The following is a 21,796-nucleotide window of genomic DNA, read 5'->3' as shown; positions in this document are numbered from 1 at the left end:
CTTTGCTTTCACAGATCAATAACCAAGAACTTCAAACAAAATCAAGAAGCAAACATGTGATATTTCATCAGTATCATAATATAAACAATTTAGTGCAAATAAAGTATACAACTATAATACATTTGCTAGAGGTCAGGTTTTACATTTTAAAAATGAGTAAACCTTTTCTAGTTTATATTACGAAGTTGAGCACAAATTGAAGATCATTCATTGTTTTTTTAATATCTTTTCTTTCTCTGGTGGAATATCATATCCACCCATCCATTATCCATCCATCCATCCATTATCCAACCCGCTATATCCTAACTACAGGGTCACGGTAGTCTGCTGGAGCCAATCCCAGCCAACACAGGGCGCAAGGCAGGAAACAAACCCCAGGCAGGGTGCCAGGGTATATCATATCTTTAAATTTTAATTTTGTCATGCCAATTAATTTGACTGCGTTTTAAATTCCTATTAAAACTATTCAAGTCATTCTTCACAGACCTAATGTTTGCTTTTCGTTCTATGCCTCATACAAAAAACGTCAGTAGTTTATCATCATCCATTTAAATAACCAAGCATCTGAACATCTGAGAATCGTCTTCTGGGACATCCTACACTATTCAGCTGATGGTTTACCTGTAAAGAAGTCTATTTCAAGAAAAAACAGATTACTGATTGAGATATGTACATCTGTGCAACATGCAGATTGTACTTTGCATGCACTTGCTGTTCTCACTCTTCTCTATCTGTCAAATTATTTAGCTATTTGTATGAAACTGTCAATGAACACTCTACAGCAGAGGAGCGCTGCTTTAACTTCCGATTACGGCAGGTACTTACAACACATCAATCAGGTTTGCCACTCAGTAGCAATGATGCCAACATCAAATCATCATCAGCTTATACTCCAAACACTGTTACTCTCTCTGCTACTAAAATCTAAAGTCCTCCGCAAAGACCATCACTAAATTAGAAACCAGTTTCACCAACAGCATTCACAGTACCTGGGTTCAACATGAAGAACGTTTACAAAAATTACAGTTTGTTATATTTTTAGGTTTTATAATTCTTCTCAAAATAATTCATCCATACTAGTATTAACTAAAAACATAATGTTACACTTATGAATTCTTTTCATATTATCTTTAAAAATGGAAGAAGGTAGAGAACAAAATATATAATAATAATAATACACATATGGAAAAATATTTTTTCAGCTTAAAAACACTGTCTTAGTAGAAATGAAGTTAGCTTTTTAAAAACAATTCAAGCGCTTATCTATCCATCTACTTTTCTAAACCTGCTTCTTCTAATATTCGATTAGGAGTAAGAGGAGCTTATTCTCAGAACAGCAGAGTAACCAGCACTAGAGAGAGAGAAGATGCACTTTTGTTGACACCCATATGTGCTCACATCTGGCCAATTTTGAGTTGCAAGTTAACCTAGCATATACATCTTTAGGATGTGGGAGAAAACAAAACTATCCACAGAAAACAATAATGGACAAAGTAAACAAGCAAACAAGGCAAAGACAATAAACTGGATGGGAATGCAATCCAAGTAAATTCATTTGTGAGGTAACAGTGCTAACTTATCAATTAAATATTGTCACAGATGACCAGGAGGAGAGAGTGTGTTCAGGGCATTATCTCCCCCGGGACACTAAAGGGCGGCCCCCCTGGGTTGCTGTTGCACCACAGATTCCCACAGGGCACTCTGGGAGTTTGAGTTCACTGCAGCCTTGTTGGGTCCCTTAGGTCCTGCCAGGGAGAGCTGCAGACACACCTGGGAGTACTTCCGGAACATGCTAATGGGCCACCTGGAGCACTCCTAGGTGTGACTTAAAAGGAGCCAGCTGCCACTACTTCGGGAGCCAGAGTTGGGAGGGAGAGGATGACACTTGCTAGGGGAGGAATGGAGGAGAGAGAGAGAAAGAGAGGGGGGAGAAGAAGAAGAAGAAGAAAAAGAAGGCAAAGAAAGTACTGTTTGCTGTAAAGTGCTTTATTGCACTGTGCTGTTGTGGGGAAACAATAGGGAAACATTTCCTACTTAATAAATGTGTGCTGTGCTAGGAACTTGTGCCTGGTGTCTGCCTGTCTTTGGTTTGGGAGGCTGGTGCACCCCCTGCAGGCCACAATATTTCTTCTATCTAAAGTTATATCTATAGTTTTAAATCTATAATGATATTTTAACCTGATGGAAGAGTTTTTCACGGCAAGATTTACGTGAATAGAATTAATGAAAACATAGTAAATATCATATATAAAGTACATAACCTTACTTTGTGAGAGTATTATACTTCAAGTTGGCAAGTATGCAAGTGATTAATGGAAAATACCACTAGGATTCTATTCAAAATCCACATCATTAACAACTTACAGTCTGAAAAGTCTAAACCTGTAAGTGAACAGAGGCCTTAAAATCCCTATAAAGCAATACTGAGTTTTTGAGTAACATACTGTGGCTTAATGAAATACCTAGAAACAAGTTCAGTTCTGTGCTATTTTCATGTGCATATACATTTTCTAAAATATATACACATGATTATTTTGTGCACTGGTATTATTTTTTCACAGAGATGTTTTTTGTTTAATGCTCATGTTTACATAAGCTAATTAATCATGTAAAAAGGATACAGAACTTCTCAACAAGGTTGTTTGCATCCTTCTATAATTTACATAATATTTAGACAGCAAACATTATAGTTCAGTTTACATTCATAAGAAAATACATGTGACATTCATAACTATTTATTAAATCATGTAACCTACCCAAGTCAGCATTACCATGTCCAATATTAGAAGTGAACAAACAACCAAATAGAAAAATCACAATTAGAAACGTTAGGACCCACAAAAAATGATGAAATCAAATAATAACATAAAGGGAGAAAAAGGAACAAACCCTACCTCAGATATTCAAAATGTAAAAATAAACACTACTGCCATGATCATGTTCCTATTATGAAATAATACATATAGATCGGAATCAGAATATCTAGCAAAATAATAAAAACACATTCAATGGCAATTTTAAAATGATTTGCACAAGAAATGTTGCATTATTATATGTTGGCTACAGATCTACCGTAAGTCTTCTAAGAAACTGGGTAAACAAAATGTTGTGTTTTACTTAATTAAAATTGCCATTACTCACTAAAAATGATATATAAAGCAAAGCACTGTAGTTGTTGAAAGACTCACAGAAATTCAAAGAATTTTTTAAATTTCTTAAAGCTAAGGCTACCATTTTTCAGTGAGTGTGTTTGTATGAATGACTGTGCTCTGTCCTGTATTGCTTTGCAGGCAAAATAAGTTCTGGTTTCTTGCTACCCTGTACTGAAAAAACTGGGTTCAGAATATAGATGGGACTGACTGATGAAAATGTAAAAAGGACTTATGCTTAATGAATTATTCGAAAAAATTATGAAATACACATTCAGTTTCTGAAAGCACCTCTTTTTACATGTTCTAGTAGTATCGTAACCTTGACAGTATGGCATGGCTTGTGAGCCTCACAGAGCACCAAATCAATGTTGTCAGGAGACTTGTGTGCCTGTTAAGTTTACTCTTGTCAAATAGGCCTAAGAAAGAATGATACAAAATGTGATTCACTCCTAAGGATACTATCTAAAGCAAAAAAAAAAACCTCACTTGGACACTGATACCAGGACCAACCCACTCCTTAAGCCAGGTCGGAGCATGGTATTCACACAAACATAACCAAGCTGGACTCAGCCCAAAGAAACAATGTGGAGCAATCATGTGAGCCGAGAACCAGCAAGGAAAATGGTGGGGGTCAGTTGTAATGCCACAGTGGTTTCAGACATCTGTAAGACATGATAGACCTTGAAATATAAAATCAGCTTTTGACATGTCAAAAGAATGAGCTGCATCTTAAACTGGATGTACCACCATATTGGCTAGGTACAGCAAGATTCTCCTTTACTCAGGGCACTTTCCTTTAGAAACAAGTTTCTACGACACAGATGGTCTGTACTCTACTCTCAGGATGCACAATAAGAAAGGTGGGAGCTGAGTAAATGGTGTGTACAAGGTGTTATGTTGTTTGTAATGATGGATGAGAAAACTGCCTCAAAATGTTGTATGTTGCAGACAGAAAAACCTCTTTTGATTTATATATGTACCGAACTTCTATCTAGAGCAGGGGTCCTCAATCACAGTCCTGGAGGGCCGCAGTGGCTGCAGGTTTTTGTTCTAACCCGGTTGCTTAATTAGAAAGCAATTATTGCCAATAATTTAATTTCATGGCTTGTTAATGCTTTAACTCTGCCATGTCAGGTCATTCTCATATCCTAGATTTTCTTCCCCTGTCTAAGGATATCATCCAAATGATTTGAAGGCTAAAATGGAGGAGTAATTCTCAGTCCTTCACTTTTCTCTCTTCACTTTCCTTCCAAATATTTAATTAAACCCAATATCGCATGATATTTACACACAGGTGTAAATGGTAACCAGCTAAATGGAGAAATGCTGGTCTCTTTGTCATTTGCATGTTATTGCTAATTAGGAGCCATTAAAAATCAAGAATAGAGCTGTTTAAGACTAAAATAAGCACTAAGGGTTCAAAATCTTAACAAACGAGACAACTAAAATGAAGCAGGAGTGTTGCTTGAGCAATAAGTGCTTCTTATTAAGCAATTTGGTTGGAGCAAAAACCTGTAGCCACTGCTGCCCTCTAGGGCCGTGATTGAGGACCCCTGATCTAGAGTAATCGACCCTTATTTAGACAGTGGATTTGGTAGTTGAAAGATCAAAGCTTATTGAATCAGTGGCCCTTCTTGGCAGGACTTCTCATTTGGGAATGACAGAGACACCTAGAACAACATGACTAATAGAAGCAGTCTGCTTGATCTGAATGCTAATGGGATATTTTTGTTGATTTTTTGTGCTAATCATGGTTTGTACACAACAAACACCACATCTGAAAACAACATTTTTGTCACAGCCGTGCATTGTGCCACAGTACCTTGGTTCATAGGTCAATGAGTTTGACTCTGTAATTATGTCATTGTATCTGCACCAAATTCAATTAGACGCTGCTGTAAAGAGCTGAGGCTAGGGCTGGGTGATTTATTGATTAAATTGTTTAATCTGAATTAATGTTTTAAAACAATGTTCAAACATGAAAATCTGTTTTGTTTTTTTGCTGTTTTTAACCAAGTGGTACAAATAAACAGTGGAGCAAGCACTTTAGTCTGATCTGCTAGTCATGTGTGTAGAGTCAAAACATTAATGCAAATAATATGAGTGGTAATTTTCTTGTGAAAAAAACTAATATAAAATATAAAGTTTGCAAAAAGACAATAGATGTTAAAAGTGCTACTACATCAAATTTATTTCAGCACTTAAAACAGAAAAATCAAAATGGAGCTAGTGCGAGAGAGCATAAGACAAAGACAAAGCCTGTCCCCAACTGTCAGCTTTGGCACATTCTTCTTCCTGCTTCAGCATGGACCAGACAAGGTTCATTCCTTGTTATATATCCCATTAGACAGCATGATTACATTAATAGCATGTGTGGGATCAGGAAAAGAATATGACGGAGCTGTTCATCAATGGCGTTTAGGCTACAGTGAGGGAGATGAACAAGCAGGCTGTCTGAAACAGGCATATCAGGGTGCACTTGGAGATAGTGACTTCTTGACAGGCAGGTCACTCCATAAACGTGTAGTCATAGCTGGTCTATGGCTTAGGTCAGGGGTCTGCAACCTTCACTATGAAAAGAGCCATTTTGCCCCCTCTTCCTCCAAAGAAAAATAGTCTGGAGCCGCAAAACATAACACAGCTGATAAACTTTTAAAAGTTTTAATCTTTTTTAAGATTTTACATGTTACAACCACGGAATACAACAAACAGAAGTGCAGTGTGCATGTGTAGGGCTACTTTGAAATAAATTAAACTGAACTATGCAGGCCTATTTGGGTCCTTCCTATACCTGTGTAAAATTAAAATAAAAACTAGCCCACTTTAATATAAATAAAACATTTAGCTGTAGCTTAGCAGCTTTAAAAAAGTAAACATAAAATTCCATTTCAGTGTGCTGAATCAACTGAAGCACCTGAACATACAAAAAAACCTACATCAGCTCCGGGTCCGAAATTAATGTGTTTTGTTTTTCTGAAAAATAATAGCTTATTAAATGCTATTGTTGTCACCTGTTTAAAGTGACTTCTGTTTCTGAAGTTCGCTGCTGATCATCTCTATGTCGGGGCTGTACAATGTGACTTTGACCTTCACACAGGACTGCAGGCTCTCATGTGTGAGGCGGGAGCGATAGTTGGACTTTATGAAGTTCATGCTTGAGAAAACTTGCTCACATAAGTATGTTGAGCCAAAGATGGACAGGACTCCAAATGCATATTTTTTCATGTTCATATACGTTTCGGGAATGGCACTCCATGTGTCGAAAACAAATTTGTCGGGTTTGGGGAGGTTTTAAATATCACTCCATTTGTGCTCTTTAGCGAGAGTAGCCTTCTAACGGGTGACTTCTTCAAGATCCGCTGTCAGGCATTTGAACTTGGACACCCATTAATCTTTATCTGCTATGTCGTCCAGTTAAATTTCTAGATCGGGCTTACTTACTCCTGTGAATGTCCAGGGGTGTGACAGGGAAGGAGCGAGTGTTTTTTTCCTTTCTGAACTCACTGAATCTTTCTCTAAATGCAGCTTGCATTTTCTGAACAATTTCCCGTTTGTTTTTAAAGTCGGAGAATAGATGCTCTGATATTTTTATGAACGATTCTTTCATGTATTCTCCGTCTGTGAACGGCTTACCCCTCCTTACGATCTCTTGAGCTGCCACAAAACTAGCGGCTGTAGTTGACTGTGTAGAAGTGATCCACTTTTTGAAAGTATGTTTGCTCTGTTCAGCTTTCCGTTGCAGTTCCGAAATTGCTCTCTTTCGCTTATCTTTTCGCTTATTTTCAGTGAATGCTGAGAGCTTTCAACATTACATTTTTTGTTGTTCGATAATTTATCGCCACATATTAAGCACACCGGTAAGCCAGCGTCGTTGGCGGTGAAGGCAAATGCTTCTGTCCACGCAGAATTAAACTCTCTAAATTAGATGTTAAAATGTATAACAGTAGTAGTAGTAGTAAATATATATACATATACATATATTATATATATATATATATATATATATATATATATATATATATATATATATATATATATATATATATATATATATATATATATATATATATATATATATATATATATAAATACAAGGGGCGGCACGGTGGCGCAGTGGGTAGCGCTGCTGCCTCGCAGTTGGGAGACCTGGGGACCTGGGTTCGCTTCCCGGGTCCTCCCTGCGTGGAGTTTGCATGTTCTCCCCGTGTCTGCGTGGGTTTCCTCCGAGCGCTCCGGTTTCCTCCCACAGTCCAAAGACATGCAGGTTAGGTGGATTGGCGATTCTAAATTGGCCCTGGTGTGTGCTTGGTGTGTGGGTGTGTTTGTGTGTGTCCTGCGGTGGGTTGGCACCCTGCCCAGGATTGGTTCCTGCCTTGTGCCCTGTGTTGGCTGGGATTGGCTCCAGCAGACCCCCGTGACCCTGTGTTCGGATTCAGCGGGTTGGAAAATGGATGGATGGATGGATATAAATACAAGTTAAATTAAGAAATTGCCATCATTCATTTTCATGGTTTTTATTTTTTTGTCAAGGCCAAAGGGAGCCACTACAAGGAGGCTGAAGAGCCGCATGTGGCTCCAGAGCCGCGGGTTGCCGACCCCTGGCTTAGGTGACCTAGGCAATTGCCTGGGGACCTCAGCATTGTAGGGGAGGGCTGCGTTTCGGCAGTAAGAAGTCACTTATGCTGCATTTAGGTGTGAGGTGTTTTATTGGGTCACACTTATAGAGTGATATTTTGTAGGTAGTTTATCTGTTCAGTATGGGTCGGCAGGTGGGCGGCAGCTTTCAATGGTGACACCTGATTGACATCTACTTTCCTACCCATGAGAAAACGCTGCAATAAAATATAAAGCACACACACTTGGAAGGGTGGAGCTAGGTTAATATCTTCTATCTGCAGCTGCTAACTATTAAATAATTTTGTTACCTAATCTGTCATTTTTCACAAAGGGGAATATTAAAATTATTTAACTAAATAATCAATTGGAAGTTTCCACAAATCTTTGAAACAGCATTTAAAACATGTTAAGAGTGGCGCCAGCACAGAAGCAAGCATCTTAGAAAATAAATTAAAATTAGCTAATTAAATTCACAAGTTAGAAGGTAATTAAGCATATGGTGAGGGACACCAAGCAGGCCAAATATTGCTCCATTGCTTTGAATTGCACAGCTGATATTAGCCATAAGGAGGAAACATTAATTATAAGAATTGTCAAACTGAAGTGCCCTGTATTAAAGAGCACTTTGTGGGATTCTTTCCAGCAACAGAGACAATAGTCTGTTTGTCTGTCTTCTCTTGTCCTGGACAGACCTGAAGAACCAAATATTCCTTTTGATGATTGCAAAGGGCAGTCATAGGACAATAGTGCCAACATGAAGGGGAAAGATAAACATGTACAGGCCAGACTGCTGCAAAAAAATCCCCAAGCTTTGTTTGTGTCATGTGCTGCCGACGCCCTAAATGTAGTGGTAGCAGGTGCAGCCAGCATCCCAAGAGATGCCATTACCGTCTTTGAAGATCTGCAAAAGTTTATAGCTCCTTTCCCACTGCCCCTAAAACACAGATTATCATGATGAAACATGTAAATATCATAATACATGTTTGCACCGTGTAAGTTGAAGCCACACAGCAAAACCTTCCCTAAGGCCTGAAAAAGATGAGGGCCAGTCCAGCCTGCAGTTATAGTAGAGCTGGCTGGTGTACATTGCAAATTATACTGTTTTTTGAGGAAAAAATGAAAAGAAAGAAAAAGAAAAGTTAGGTAAGAGAAGAGCAGTGAGGGCTGTATAAAAAGATAAAAAATGTAAAACTGCAGAGTTTAAAGAAAGGTTCAAGTAAGTGATCTGAAACGCCCTGTGCTGGCCACAGAGAATAAAAACAAGGGATGCAAATGTAAAAACACATTCCAAAAAAAAGTCTGCACAGAAAGATATTTTCTTACTTTGCACCTTGCATCATTGACGATAAAAATTTGTTTTTGCCTTTCTAGGAAGGATATTGTTGTATTAGAAGTTTGTAAAATGTAGACAACCTCATTTCTGTGTTTTTTTTTCTCAAGAATAGAGGAAAGTAATTACTTTGATGAAATATTGAAATGATTTGCAAATCGTCCATAAGTTAAAAAAAAAATCCAAGTCAAACATTTCTCAGTGTCTATGAAGAGAAAAAGAATACAGCCTGCAGGTCGACAAAAATGATGAAGAAATTCATGAAGTTAAAGCAAATAACCTTTCTTGCAAGGGTAGCAGAAGCAGAATGCTCAGAAGGTGGCAAAGACAAAAGTTGGAATGCTGGAGGAATTCGGTAAGGCCATGATACATGACTTTTAGGCAGGTATAAAAAGGTTCTCAAAAACTATCAGAAAATCCAGAAAAATAGGCAATATGTAACTAATGTGGTGCTCAACAAGGGTGTAGAACAGGGATTGGATAACTTTTTCGGAGATGGTCTCAGTTATCAGAAATGACTAATATATTGGGCTATATAAAATCTAAGTGTACCCTTTGAACCTTGGCAATTTAGTATGTGTTAATGACAAACATTAATATTAAAAATTGTGCACCAAGAAACAGTTTACTTATAAAACATTTTATTAAAAGCTATTAAGAGCAATGCCCAAACACCAACAGGATAGTAATTTTAAAAAACAAAGATTTTGCTGTGTCATTGCTCTAATCATTAACATGAAATTGCTTGCTTCTTCACAAACTGTTAATATCAGCAGACATGCTAGATAATGCAGTTAGTAATCCAGTGCAAAGATTTGTCTCTGTTAGTATATATGGTTCTTTACTTGCTTTTAGTAATTTTCACTTCAGTAAAATTCTTTCTATGTTACTTCCAACTGCAAGGCGTCTTGAACACTGTCTACATTAACAACAAAAGGAGATGACAAAACTGCAAAATCTGCGTTGTTGTACATAACGTTCTGGAAACAAGATTCAAATTCACAGAAAAGGATGGCAATCTGAGCTGCTTATATCTGGCAAAGTCCACACATGTCTGATCCCTGTTCCTTAAATAGGAAAATGAGCAGGTTTTGTCTGTTGCAGTCAACTCAAAGATTATTGTAAACTTTGAAGAATAAACAAAAAGATAAACCCACAGCTCTGTACTAAAACTGAAATGAGCTTGCCTGAAAACTTTACTTATCCTCCAGTTTCGACTCTATAATAAAGAGTTTGGAAAACACCCCACATTGCTCGAAGTAATTGTCGGGATACCACTGAAAATATGTGTGCTTTACTCTTTGCCACACCATACACACAGGCTGACGTACAGTACTATTCTATTTTAGTTAATCTGCAACCAGAATTTTTTTCTCTATCTAACCTTCTTTTTTCACCTTTATAAGTGGTGCCCTTCATATTGATTTGTCCACAAACCCCTCACCTGTAGGTGCAGGATCATTTCAGGTACCTATATGGTTCTCTCTTTTGGAAGCCTACCAGGGGAACTAGCCCTACCCTATTGCCAACTGCCTGCATGCAGTCAATCCTTTCCTAGCTAGGCACCCTCTAACAACACATACTTGGTGGTATATTATAGTCTACAACAGTCTTGAATGCCATTCACCCCTTGCATATTAAAAAAACAGTTCAGTTTGCACAGTTGACATTAGATTGAATCTATAAACGAGCATGGGACTCAACCAAAGGGGTATCTTGTCTCATCTTCTATTTCTAATTCTGCAAGACAGAAGACTATCTGCAGTGGTGACTTTCAGAGGATATTACCTTCTAAGCCTCAGTGGATATTGATTTCCAGCTCATTTGCCCAGTGGTTCAAGGCAAATGTGATGTTACTTGTAGAAGAATCAACACCTCCAAATCTGAGGTCGTCATTCTCTCTTATATACAGTTAAAGAGTGAAAGAAAAAACGATCTTGGAGTTTAACTCATAAACAAAGGTTTAGGTGATTCTGAGACTAAATTAAAAAAATCAGAGAAGCAACCTCTGGGCTGTGGTGGCAAAGCAGGAACCACAGTAAGTTACCAGTCAGTCTCCATCTACATGCATGCTTATAGTTACAAGTTTCCAAAAGGAAAAAAAAATTCAAACTCCACTACTGCATCAAGGTGTCTACACAGGGCTGCTGGGACCTTTGGAGTAGAGTTCAACAATACAGGAGGAACGTCTGATTTCCATAATGAAAAATGAAAGTTGAAGTGGTCTGCCTGATATTCTAGGTACAGAAGTTCTTCATTTTTAAAAATGTACTTGCATTTTAACACATTTATTATAACCACAAAAAGATAATTACCATTGCATATGCAACACTTACTAAAAGAGTACCAGTTTAGGAGTATTACATGTTTTGTCTTACACACTCATTGTCTGTTTTGGTGTGGTGCTTTATGTTCTGTACTTTATGACAGACATTAATATCACTATTGTGTTCTTCATTACAGCCCAGCCACTGATATGGCTAAAATGAAATTTGGTTTCGGTTTTAATCCAAGAAAAAGTCATTCTATGAATCAAGCGTCCCCAACCAGCCACAAATTTCAAATTAATTTTTTTGCCCAATTTTGAGATAGAAACAGGGATAAACCCCAGAGTGGAAATCAGTGAGGGTAGTTATTTTTGTCTAGATACCCATGTGTTACACTTCAACAATGATGCATTGTGTGAGACTCACTCTGAGCACTCAGAGGTTGCTGTTGGAGGATTCACTGACTGAGTATACTGTAGCAATCCTGTATGTATGCAAATTTTCCTGTCAAATGCCACTGCTAAAACAATGGCAAACACGGTGAGAATATGACAATTTTATTGACCACTGACTTTACTCTCTCACTCACACCCCCCAATCCCCACCCCAATCAACAAAAAAAAAAAACAAAATGTGCAAGCCAACAGCTCCAATCACAGACCTCTCCAGCTTCTCGCACAATAGCAAGTCATTTCAGATGATTCAATTTGAGAAACTGTTTGGGTGAACTTAAGGAGAGAATAAAAAAAAAAAAAAACTTATTCACAATACTAAAGTTTTGGATGTAAATCTATGTTGCTATCAGTCCAGATTCCTTTAAAATCAAAAAGAGATGCAATGTTTAATATTAATATAACTCTGCAAAGCCGCCATACTGTAAGCACAACCTTAGAAGTAAACTTTGTGATTTTACCTTAAAGCTGATGAGTTCCTGCTTTGTGAAACCATGACTATGAATGATTTTCATCTGTTTCACCAATGTGCTCTTTCCACTCTCTGCTGCACCTAAATAAAACAAAAATAAAACCAAGAGAAGAGAGAGTGAAATGTCAAATAACTAGTCAGTGCCACCAAAGGTCTCCAAAGTCTGACTGCAGACAAGATGACTAGTAGCAAATAGCTGTATATGGTGTATGAATATTTGGTGAACACTTTGATTATATTCTGCTTTTCTCTGTAGATAGATAGATAGATAGATAGATAGATAGATAGATAGATAGATAGATAGATAGATAGATAGATAGATAGATAGATAGATAGATAGATAGATAGATAGATAGATAAACTTTATTAATCCCAATGGGAAATTCACATTCTTCAGCAGCAGCATACTGATACAATAAATAATATTAAATTAAAGAATGATAATAATGCAGGTGAAAAACAGACAATAACTATAGTCTTTAACTAGTACTATAACTGTAGTCTCAGAAAGCTGATGCTATTCATTATTTTGAAAGTTATGACCACTTCTATTAAAGTGTATATTAATAAAGGTAAGCTGAGAGAGGATTACAAAAGTGACAATAAAGAAAACCTGGAGTGAAAATTTCTTATATTTACAAATCAGTGAAATAGTCTTATGAGGTGGAGATCTCTCATGTATGACAAGCTTTAAATAGCCTGTACATACGGATGGAACCATGTAGAAAATGTCTACAGTATATAATACCTTTGGGCTAGACTGGAAAAAGGGATGGCATCCCCTTTAAAAAAAACAAATTTTTGAGGAAGACATGACAGGAAATACTTCTCATCTGCAAAAGGACAACTCAAAAATTGTTCAAAGGCAACACAAAAGGACATCTTGTCCAGAGTGTCCAGTAAATCTATAGAGACAGACACAAGGCAGACTTAGCGCAGTTCGAGATCCCTCTTTTACACAAAGTGGCCCTAAGCAACAATGTCCTGAAAAAGCTACAGAGTGGGGAAGAACAGGCGCTGCTTCAAAATACAGTACAGTACACCTACGTCATTAAATGAGAATAGGAGAGGCTGCATCAGAAGGTTTAACTCAGAGAAATCTTGAAAGCTAAGAGCTGCCTGTTACCGCTTAGCCACAATTTATAATGAGCAAAACAATAAGATATTATTTAAATAAATAAATAAATAAATAAAGGTAGAGAATGATATAATCATTTCAATAAATCTAGATTCAAAATAATGAATAAACAGGGCACACTAGTAAATGTTACATTTTATAAAGTTCTCAATATGTTTATCAATTACAAACAGCTACATCAAAACAGAGGCAAAATGATCATTCTTGAGTTGTTTTGGGTTAGATTGAGGCCCATGCCAAAGTACCACGAATCGATACTTAAGTATGTGTTCCTCCACTAGCTGGTAATTATATTCGAATGACAGAAACTATCACAAGCAGTGACTGACAGCTCACCATACTTTGAGTCATGTCATTGCTGAACAATAGATTATGTGCTGTTATCATAACATAAAGTTCATAATATATCTGCTGCCAGAAGAAATCTACACAATTTACCATTCATTCATCCAATTTCTGAACAATCTACTTTCATTTCAGTGTCGAGGTAGTGATTAATGAGCAAGACTGGCAGCTAACTTAGATGGGAAGCCAATGCAGTACAGTACTGGGTAAACTCACGCACACACTCGGAATGGATCAATTTTCAGTCACTGAGCTAGGCAACTTGCTTGTCTTAAAGAGAAAACCAACAAATGCACTGGAAAGATATGCGCACTCAAAAAGCAATGTAATCGGACTGTGATTTGAACCCAGGACTCAAATAACTGCTAGACAAAAAGCCAGCCGCACACAACGTAAAGGGAAAAGTGATGTGCACTGCGCGACAGTCTGTAAATAGCCCTCTTCCCCAGCCCTCATCGTAATGGCATCCTGAGGGCAGCAGCATTGATCTTGCAAGGTGGAGGATCCTCGGAATGTCACTGAACGTTCTGCTGCAAATGCATGTTTCGAACCAGGGTCAAGCTGTACCAACTGCTCGAAGTAAAGGCGGCACTTACCCAGCATCAGTATCTTCACAATATTGAGCTCTTGCTTGGCATATTCATAAAGGTCGCGGTCTATTTTAGCGCTGTGGTTCTTCGCTGTCTTCTCTTCTTCTGTCAACTCGGATCCCAAGCACTGACCCATCTTTTCTTCTTTTTTACGGTTAGTTCACTTTTCACTCTCCCAAGTGTATTCCCACAGCACCGCAGAAGTCCAAGCGTCGTTGCATTTTCATTGTGCAAACCTTGGCCTATTTTGTGTTTGATGTGTATTTTTCAGCACACACGTCAGTAAGTCCCGCACAAAAAAACAGCTGGGGCGGCGAGCGGGCGCATTACAGAAGGCGACCGGCGTGCAGCGTTTATTAAACGCTCTTCAAATCCACCGGCTCCCTTTGCCTTACTTGCATTGATCCATTACCATTTTTAGTTTTTATATACTAGACGCATGGCCTTTAGGCGTTATTTCCACAAAGTTAAAAAAAAAATCTGCGCGCCGCTGCAGGAAAACTTTTGAATGTTGTTTTATCTCTACTCCCCTTTTTCTTAAAGGAACCTCCGACCAATTTCTGTGAGCGAGTTTCACATTACGATAGGGAAGTGACGCCAGGTTGTGAAAAACGACACCTGAGTGAGGAATGAAAATTTGATCCCCTTTCACTCCTGAGATTGGGTCGGTTTATACAAGCTGTCGCATTCTGGTTATTCCAGTAATAATGTCGGTTTTATGCATTACTAACTGGTCAAGGTACAGTAAACGAATATACTGCGTTAGCGCTGAAAATATACAGTATACCGGCACGCAAAATGTATAAGGCATTCTTGTAGCGCCATCGCAGAATCTTCGCTTCATGGCTATTATACAGGTGCTGGTCGCTTCCTAGGTGTTGACACGACCACGGAAAAATAACTCCAAGTGTACTGTACCGGGCGGTCGGTAATTTGATAAAGATGATTAAAATGTATTCAAAGTAGCATTCTCAATTCTTAAATTGGGTTTCTTAACAGACGAGTTATCCCTTTTTGTTGAGGTAATCTACTTATGTGACCTGCTAATCACAAACCTCTGTTAACAATAGAAGGCCAGGTCGGACTCGATATATACTGCACATGCAAAAACGCATTTCTAACCAATCATGTCCATCCATCATCGAAGATGTCGTAGGGATGAAGCAATGTTGCGCACACATAATACAGTAAAACCAGTAATAATCAAATAAAAACCGTAATCTTAGTTTAATGTATTCAGTTTTATAATTTCATGACATAATATAGTTCACCATAAACGGCTCCTTTTCAACCAAGACAGCAGCTTTATTCACGGGGTCATTTAGCTAAGAAGTGTCCAACAACAGTCAGGACAGTTTTAGGCTTCAGACACTTTGAGGTCCATAAATTGACGCCCCCTTCTGGAGCCATTCCCCTGTTTCGCAGGTGAACTGACGCCTATATTACACGCCCCTCATGACGATTTCAATTTCCTTTAGTTCCTGCACTCAAACGTGTATTCAGCATTTATGAAACTTCTAAACTATCGAGGTCTTTCAGTTCTGCATCCGAACCAGTTGTTTTGGTGTCATATATTAGAAACAAATTGAACAAAAAATCTTAACATTTTATATTTTATAGTATATGTTTTATATCTGCGATTTCCATGTTTCATTCAGGAGACTGCACTTTTTAATACGGTAGTTATTTGCTGCACTCAACGGAGTTGTGACTCAGTGGCTAAGGATCTACACTGGTAATCAGAATGTTGACCCCATATAAAAATGGGAAATGCTAAGGAAAGAAGATGAAGAAGAATAAATTATATGCTGCAGTCACCTGCGATTAACACTACATATTCTTATAGACTCAAAATCGAATGAATCATATAATTTGTGTCTTCTTCTTCTTCCTCTTTCAGCTGCTCCCATTAGGGGTCGCCACAGCGGATCATCCTCTTCCATATCTTTCTGTCCTATGCATCTTGTTCTGTTACACCCATCACCTGCACATCCTCTACCACATCCATAAACCTTCTCTTGGGCCTTCCTCTTTGTCTCTTGCCTGGCAGCTCTATCCTTCGCATCCTTCTCCCAATATTCTCAGCAACTCTCCTCTGCATATGTCCAAACCAACGCAATCTCGCCTCTCTGACTTTGTCTCCCAACCGTCCAACTTGAGTTGACCATCTAATGTACTCATTTCTAATCCTGTCCATCCTCGTCACCCCCAATGCAAATCTTAGCATTTTTAACTCTGCCACCTCCAGCTCTGTCTCCTGTTTTCTGGTCAATGCCACTGTCTCCAACCCATACAGTATAACATAGCTGGTCTCACTACCGTCCTGTAGACCTTCCCTTTCACTCTTGCTGATATCCGTCTGTCATAAATCACTCATGACACTCTTCTCCACCCATTCCACCCTGCCTGCACTCTCTTTTTCACCTCTCTTCCACAATCCCCATTACTCTGTACTGTTGATCCCAAGTATTTAAATTCATCCTTCTCCAACTCTACTCCTTGCATCCTCACCAATCCACTGACCTCCCTCTCATTTACACACATGTATTAGATAGATAGATAGATAGATAGATAGATAGATAGATAGATAGATAGATAGATAGATAGATAGATAGATAGATAGATACTTTATTAATCCCAATGGGAAATTCACATTATGTTTTATTATGTCTTGTTCCTACTGACCTTCATTCCTCTCCTCTCTAGAGCATATCTGAACCTCTCCAGGGTCTCCTCAACCTGCTCACTACTATTGCTACAGATCACAATGTCATCAGCAAACATCATAGTCCACGGGGAATAAACTGTCTAATCTCGTCTGTCAACCTGTCCATCACCATTGCAAATAAGAAAGGGCTCAGAGCAGATCCCTGATGTAATGCCACCTCCGCCTTCAATGCATCCGTCGCTCCTACCACAGACCTCACCACAGTCACACTTCCCTCGTATATATCCTGTACAACTTTTACATACTTCTATGCTACTCCCGACTTCCTTATACAATAGCACAGCTCCTCTTGAGGCACCCTGCTTTCTCCAGGTCCACAAAGACGCAATGCAGCTCCTTCTGGCCTTCTCTATACTTCTCCATCAACACCCTCAGAGCAAACATCACATCTGTGGTGCTCGTTCTTGGCATGAAACCATACTGCTGCTCACTAACCATCAATTCACTTCTTAACCTACCTTCCACTAATCTTTCCCATAACTTCTTGCTGTGGCTCATCAATTTTATCCCCTTGTAGTTACTACAGTCCTGCACATCCCCCTTATTCTTAAATATTGGCACCAGTACACTTCTTCTCCACTCCTCAAACATCCTCTCACTTTCCAAGAATCCATTAAACAATCTGGTTAAAAACTCCTCTGTCATCTCTCCTAAACACCTCCATGCTTCCACAGGTATGTCATCTGGACCAACGGCTTTTCCATTCTTCATCCTCTCCATAGCTGTCCTTACTTCCTCCTTGGTAATCCGTTCCGCTTCCTGATTCACTATCTCCACATCATCCAACCTCTTCTCTCTCTCGTTCTCTTCATTCATAAGCCTTTCAAAATACTCTTTCCATCTGCTCAACACACTCTCCTCACTTGTGAGTACATTTCCATCTTTATCCTTTATTACCCTAACCTGCTGCACATCTTTCCCAGCTCTGTCCCTCTGTCTAGCCAATCAGTACAGGTCCTTTTCTCCCTCTTTAGTGTCCAACCTCTCATACAACTCATAATAGGCTTTTTCTTTAGCCTTTGCCACCTCTCTCTTCACCTTGCGCCTTATCTCCTTGTACTCTTGTCTACTTTCTGCATCTCTCTGACTATCCCACTTCTTCTTTGCCATCCTCTTCCTCTGTATACTCTCCTGTATTTCCTCATTCCACAACCAGGTTTCTTTTTCCTCCTTCTTCTGTCCAGTGTCATGCCAAGCACCCTTCTTGCTGTCACCCTTACTACATCTGCTGTAGTTTCCCAACTGTCTGTTAACTCTTCACTGCCACCCAGTGCCTGTCTCAAATTCTCGCTAAACTCAACCTTGCTGTCTTCCTTTTTCAACTTCCACCATTTGATCCTTGGCTCTGCCTTCACTCTCTTCCTGTTCTTGATCTCCAACGTCATCCTACAGACCACCATCCTATGCTGCTTAACTACACTTTCCCCTGCCACTACTTTGCAGTCTTCAGTCTCCTTCAGATTGACTCTTCTGCATAGTTTGTAATCTACCTGTGTGCATTTTCCTCCACTCTTGTACGTCACCCTATGTTCCTCCATTTTTTAAAATACGTATTCACCACAGCTATGTCCATCCTTTTGGCAAAATCCACTATCCTCTGACCTTTTTCATTCCTCTCCTTCACACCATACCTGCCCATCACCTCTTTGTCTCCACTGTTCCCTTCACAAACATGCCCATTGAAATCTGCTCCAATCACCACTTTCTGTCCCTTGGGTGCACTGTTCATCGCTTCATCCAACTCACTCCAAAAATCTTCTTTCTCATCCATTGCACACCCAACTTGTGGTGCATATGCACTAACAACATTCATCCTCACACCTCCAATATCCAGCTTCATAATCATTACTCTGTCTGACAGTTTTTTCACTTCCAAAACACTCTTGACATACTGTTCCTTCAGAATAACCCCTACTCAATTTCTCCTCCTATCCAGACCATGACAGAACAATTTGAATCCACCTCCGATCCACCTGACCTTACTCCCCTTCCATTTAGTCTCTTGCACGCACAATATATCAACCTTCCTTCTCTCCATCATATCTGCTAACTCTCTCCCCTTACCAGTCATACTGCCAACATTCATAGTCCTACCCTCAGTTCCACTCTCTTTACCTTCCTCCTCTCCTCCTGCCTACGGACACGTCTCCCCCCTCTTCTTCTCCTTCTTCTTCTTCGGCCAACAGTAGCCCAATTTCCGCCAGCACCCTGTTGGCTAACAGTACTGGTGGAGGTCGTTGTTAACCCGGGGTTCGACTGATCCGGTATGGAAATTTGTATTGTTGTCCACATATTGATTTGGCAAAGTTTTACACCGGATGCCCTTCCTGATGTAACCCTCCCCATTTATACAGGATTGGGACTGGCACGAACGAACACACTGGTTTGTGCATCCCCTGTGGCTGGGTTAAATCATATAATTTGTGTAAACAGGCAAAATATGCAATACTACGAGCTGAACATCTAGGAGCTCTTGAGTATTTTCTTTGTGGTTCTCTCTGTGTGATATCATTACTACTGTATTATTACTGGTGTACAAAATCTTAATATTTATATTAACGATGCATTAATTGTGGCAGAGTTTATGCCCCAGAGGAATAATGCACTCGCCCTCAAAAGCACGAAGAGGTATAAAGTTTGAGTCGCCCAACTAAGACCTCCGTTAGCCCAGCGGCTTTGCGTACACATTGGGGATGACTCGCAACCTTGCAGCAAGTATGAAGAGACCTTTATTATATTAGCACGACAGTTAATCCCGGTGAAGGTTTTTTTTATTTAGAATAAATATTTTTTGCACACACGTTCAGTTTGCCACCATTACTACAATAGTACATTTAACACAAAAGTGTACTGCAAACACTGGGGGTGGGGGCGTGGATAGTGGATGGAGTCAAAAGAGATGCAACTGACAAGGGCGTCATCTTACGAGCTTCAGAATGTCTAGGCCTAAAACTGTCATGACTGCAGCTGGACTCTATTGATTTAGCTGGGCTAAGCATCGACATTCCCAACCACACCGCCATCCCCCTTCCTCCCCCAACCCCAATATCAGACCAAGCCCACAGATGCACGTGCGTATACTATTACTTGTTCGATTTTTGGAACTTTATCATGTCATGCCTGACCTAGTATTTAAGACGGCCCTTACCATTTTGGTCTGGAGCCAGAGCTGGTTTTGAGTTTGCTGCCGTAAAGAATATTTTTCTTTAATGCCAAACACTGTGCTCTGGTTTTTGATTGAGCATTTCAAAATCGTCCTCATTTTGTAATATTGCTAAGAGTTGTTGACTATGTGAATATACTGTATGTAAGGCAGCAATTGTAAGGGGAAGTAAGCATCAAGATGCTGCTGTTGTGGTGTCTATGACCTGGCAGGCATTCCCTCATTCCTGCGGTGGAGCCAATTTTGTTCCAAGAGGGAAAAAGAAAGTGTAATTAATGGTAGTGGTGGTGCAATAGAGGAGCAGTTCAGTTCTGTTGGCAGTTTTCACCCTGTTCAAGTCCAGGACCCCTCAGATCACACCCACACACTCATTTGTAAGGCAGGCAGCAATAGTGTGTGTTTTTATAATTTCTGTGGTGAACTAATGTGAAAAATGAGCAATGTTGTAGGTAAGTAATATATATATATATATATATATATATATATATATATATATATAAAGTGATAAATAATCAATGTGTAGCATCTATTTGAGAGTCTGATTAAAGCACTCCACTAGACAATCGGTTTGAGGATGATATACCGAGGTCTTTAAATGCTTTATCTTAAGTAGCTTGGCCATTTCCCCGCATGTCTCTTAGGTAAAGGGCATCTCTTGGTCTGTCAGGACTTCTTTAGGGATGCCGCTCACACAAAGACCTCTAGTAATTCCCATGTGATAGCTTTGGAGGTAGCCAAGCGTAAAGGAACAGCTTCGGGATATCAGGTAGCATAATCTACCAGGTCTAGTATGTACTTGTGTCCTCTAGCCGAGGGTTCTAGGGTTCCTGCCTACTAAGTCGAACCCAATGCACTCAAACGGGACATCAATAAGGGTAATGGGAACTACAGGAGCACGGTCCCTCCTGGGAATTTGGTGCAGTTAACACTCCAGGCAGGATGTACAAAAGCAGCGAACCTCCTCATCGATTCCCAGCCAACAGAATCGGAGCTTAATACACTCAAGAGTTTTTCTGGTTCCCAGGTGGGCACCCAGGAGATATGTGTGTGTGCTAGTTCACAGACCTGCCGCCGGTAGGACCGTGGGACTAACAACAGTGACAGTACCTCCGCCTCATGCTCCACTACCCGATAAAGAAGGTCGTTATTTAACACAAAGTGAGGACCCTGTGGCATAGGATGTTGACTGCGATGGCCATTAAACAGAGGAACAGCATTTTTTTGCGAATTTAAGGGAGTCATCATTCCATTGTTCCCTCTTAAAGGAAGCCTGAGTCTGCTTAAATTGAAAGTGCACCTGTGACAGAGGGTCAGGCAGCAACCTCAATGGGCATGGCTTCATCCCGTTTTGCTCCAGTGACTGATGATGATGTTTCATCATGCCACGTCCCGGGAATAGCCATGTCACTCTGAGGGGCTCCATCTCCTCTCTTAGCCGGCTCTATTCATGGCATGGAAGCAGCTTGGGACGTACATTCTCTGTCTATTACTAGGCCCAATTTTTGTCTAGGAGTGGTCAGTGTTAAACCCCTTTTATTATCA

The 21,796-nt window shown here is 39.5% G+C and overlaps 1 protein-coding gene across 1 annotated transcript in view; it reads right to left on the bottom strand.

The window, feature by feature from the left end:
• Positions 1 to 15,058, bottom strand: part of gnav1 (guanine nucleotide binding protein (G protein) alpha v1) — a 443,998-nt gene extending 428,940 nt beyond the window's left edge. The window contains exons 1-2 of the mRNA XM_051936251.1: positions 14,370 to 15,058; positions 12,280 to 12,371 (exon numbers count right to left, since the gene is read on the bottom strand). Coding sequence (XP_051792211.1) covers positions 12,280 to 12,371; positions 14,370 to 14,499 — 222 coding nt within the window. The 5' untranslated portion in view covers positions 14,500 to 15,058. The remainder of the gene's footprint in view (positions 1 to 12,279; positions 12,372 to 14,369) is intronic.
• Between the last annotated feature and the right edge of the window lie 6,738 nt (positions 15,059 to 21,796).

This window comes from Erpetoichthys calabaricus, chromosome 14 (genome assembly GCF_900747795.2).
Source record: "Erpetoichthys calabaricus chromosome 14, fErpCal1.3, whole genome shotgun sequence".
In the NCBI taxonomy this organism is placed as follows: Eukaryota; Metazoa; Chordata; class Cladistia; order Polypteriformes; family Polypteridae; genus Erpetoichthys; species Erpetoichthys calabaricus.
Note: the sequence above shows the minus strand (reverse complement) of the source record. Positions and strands in the feature narration are given on the sequence as shown.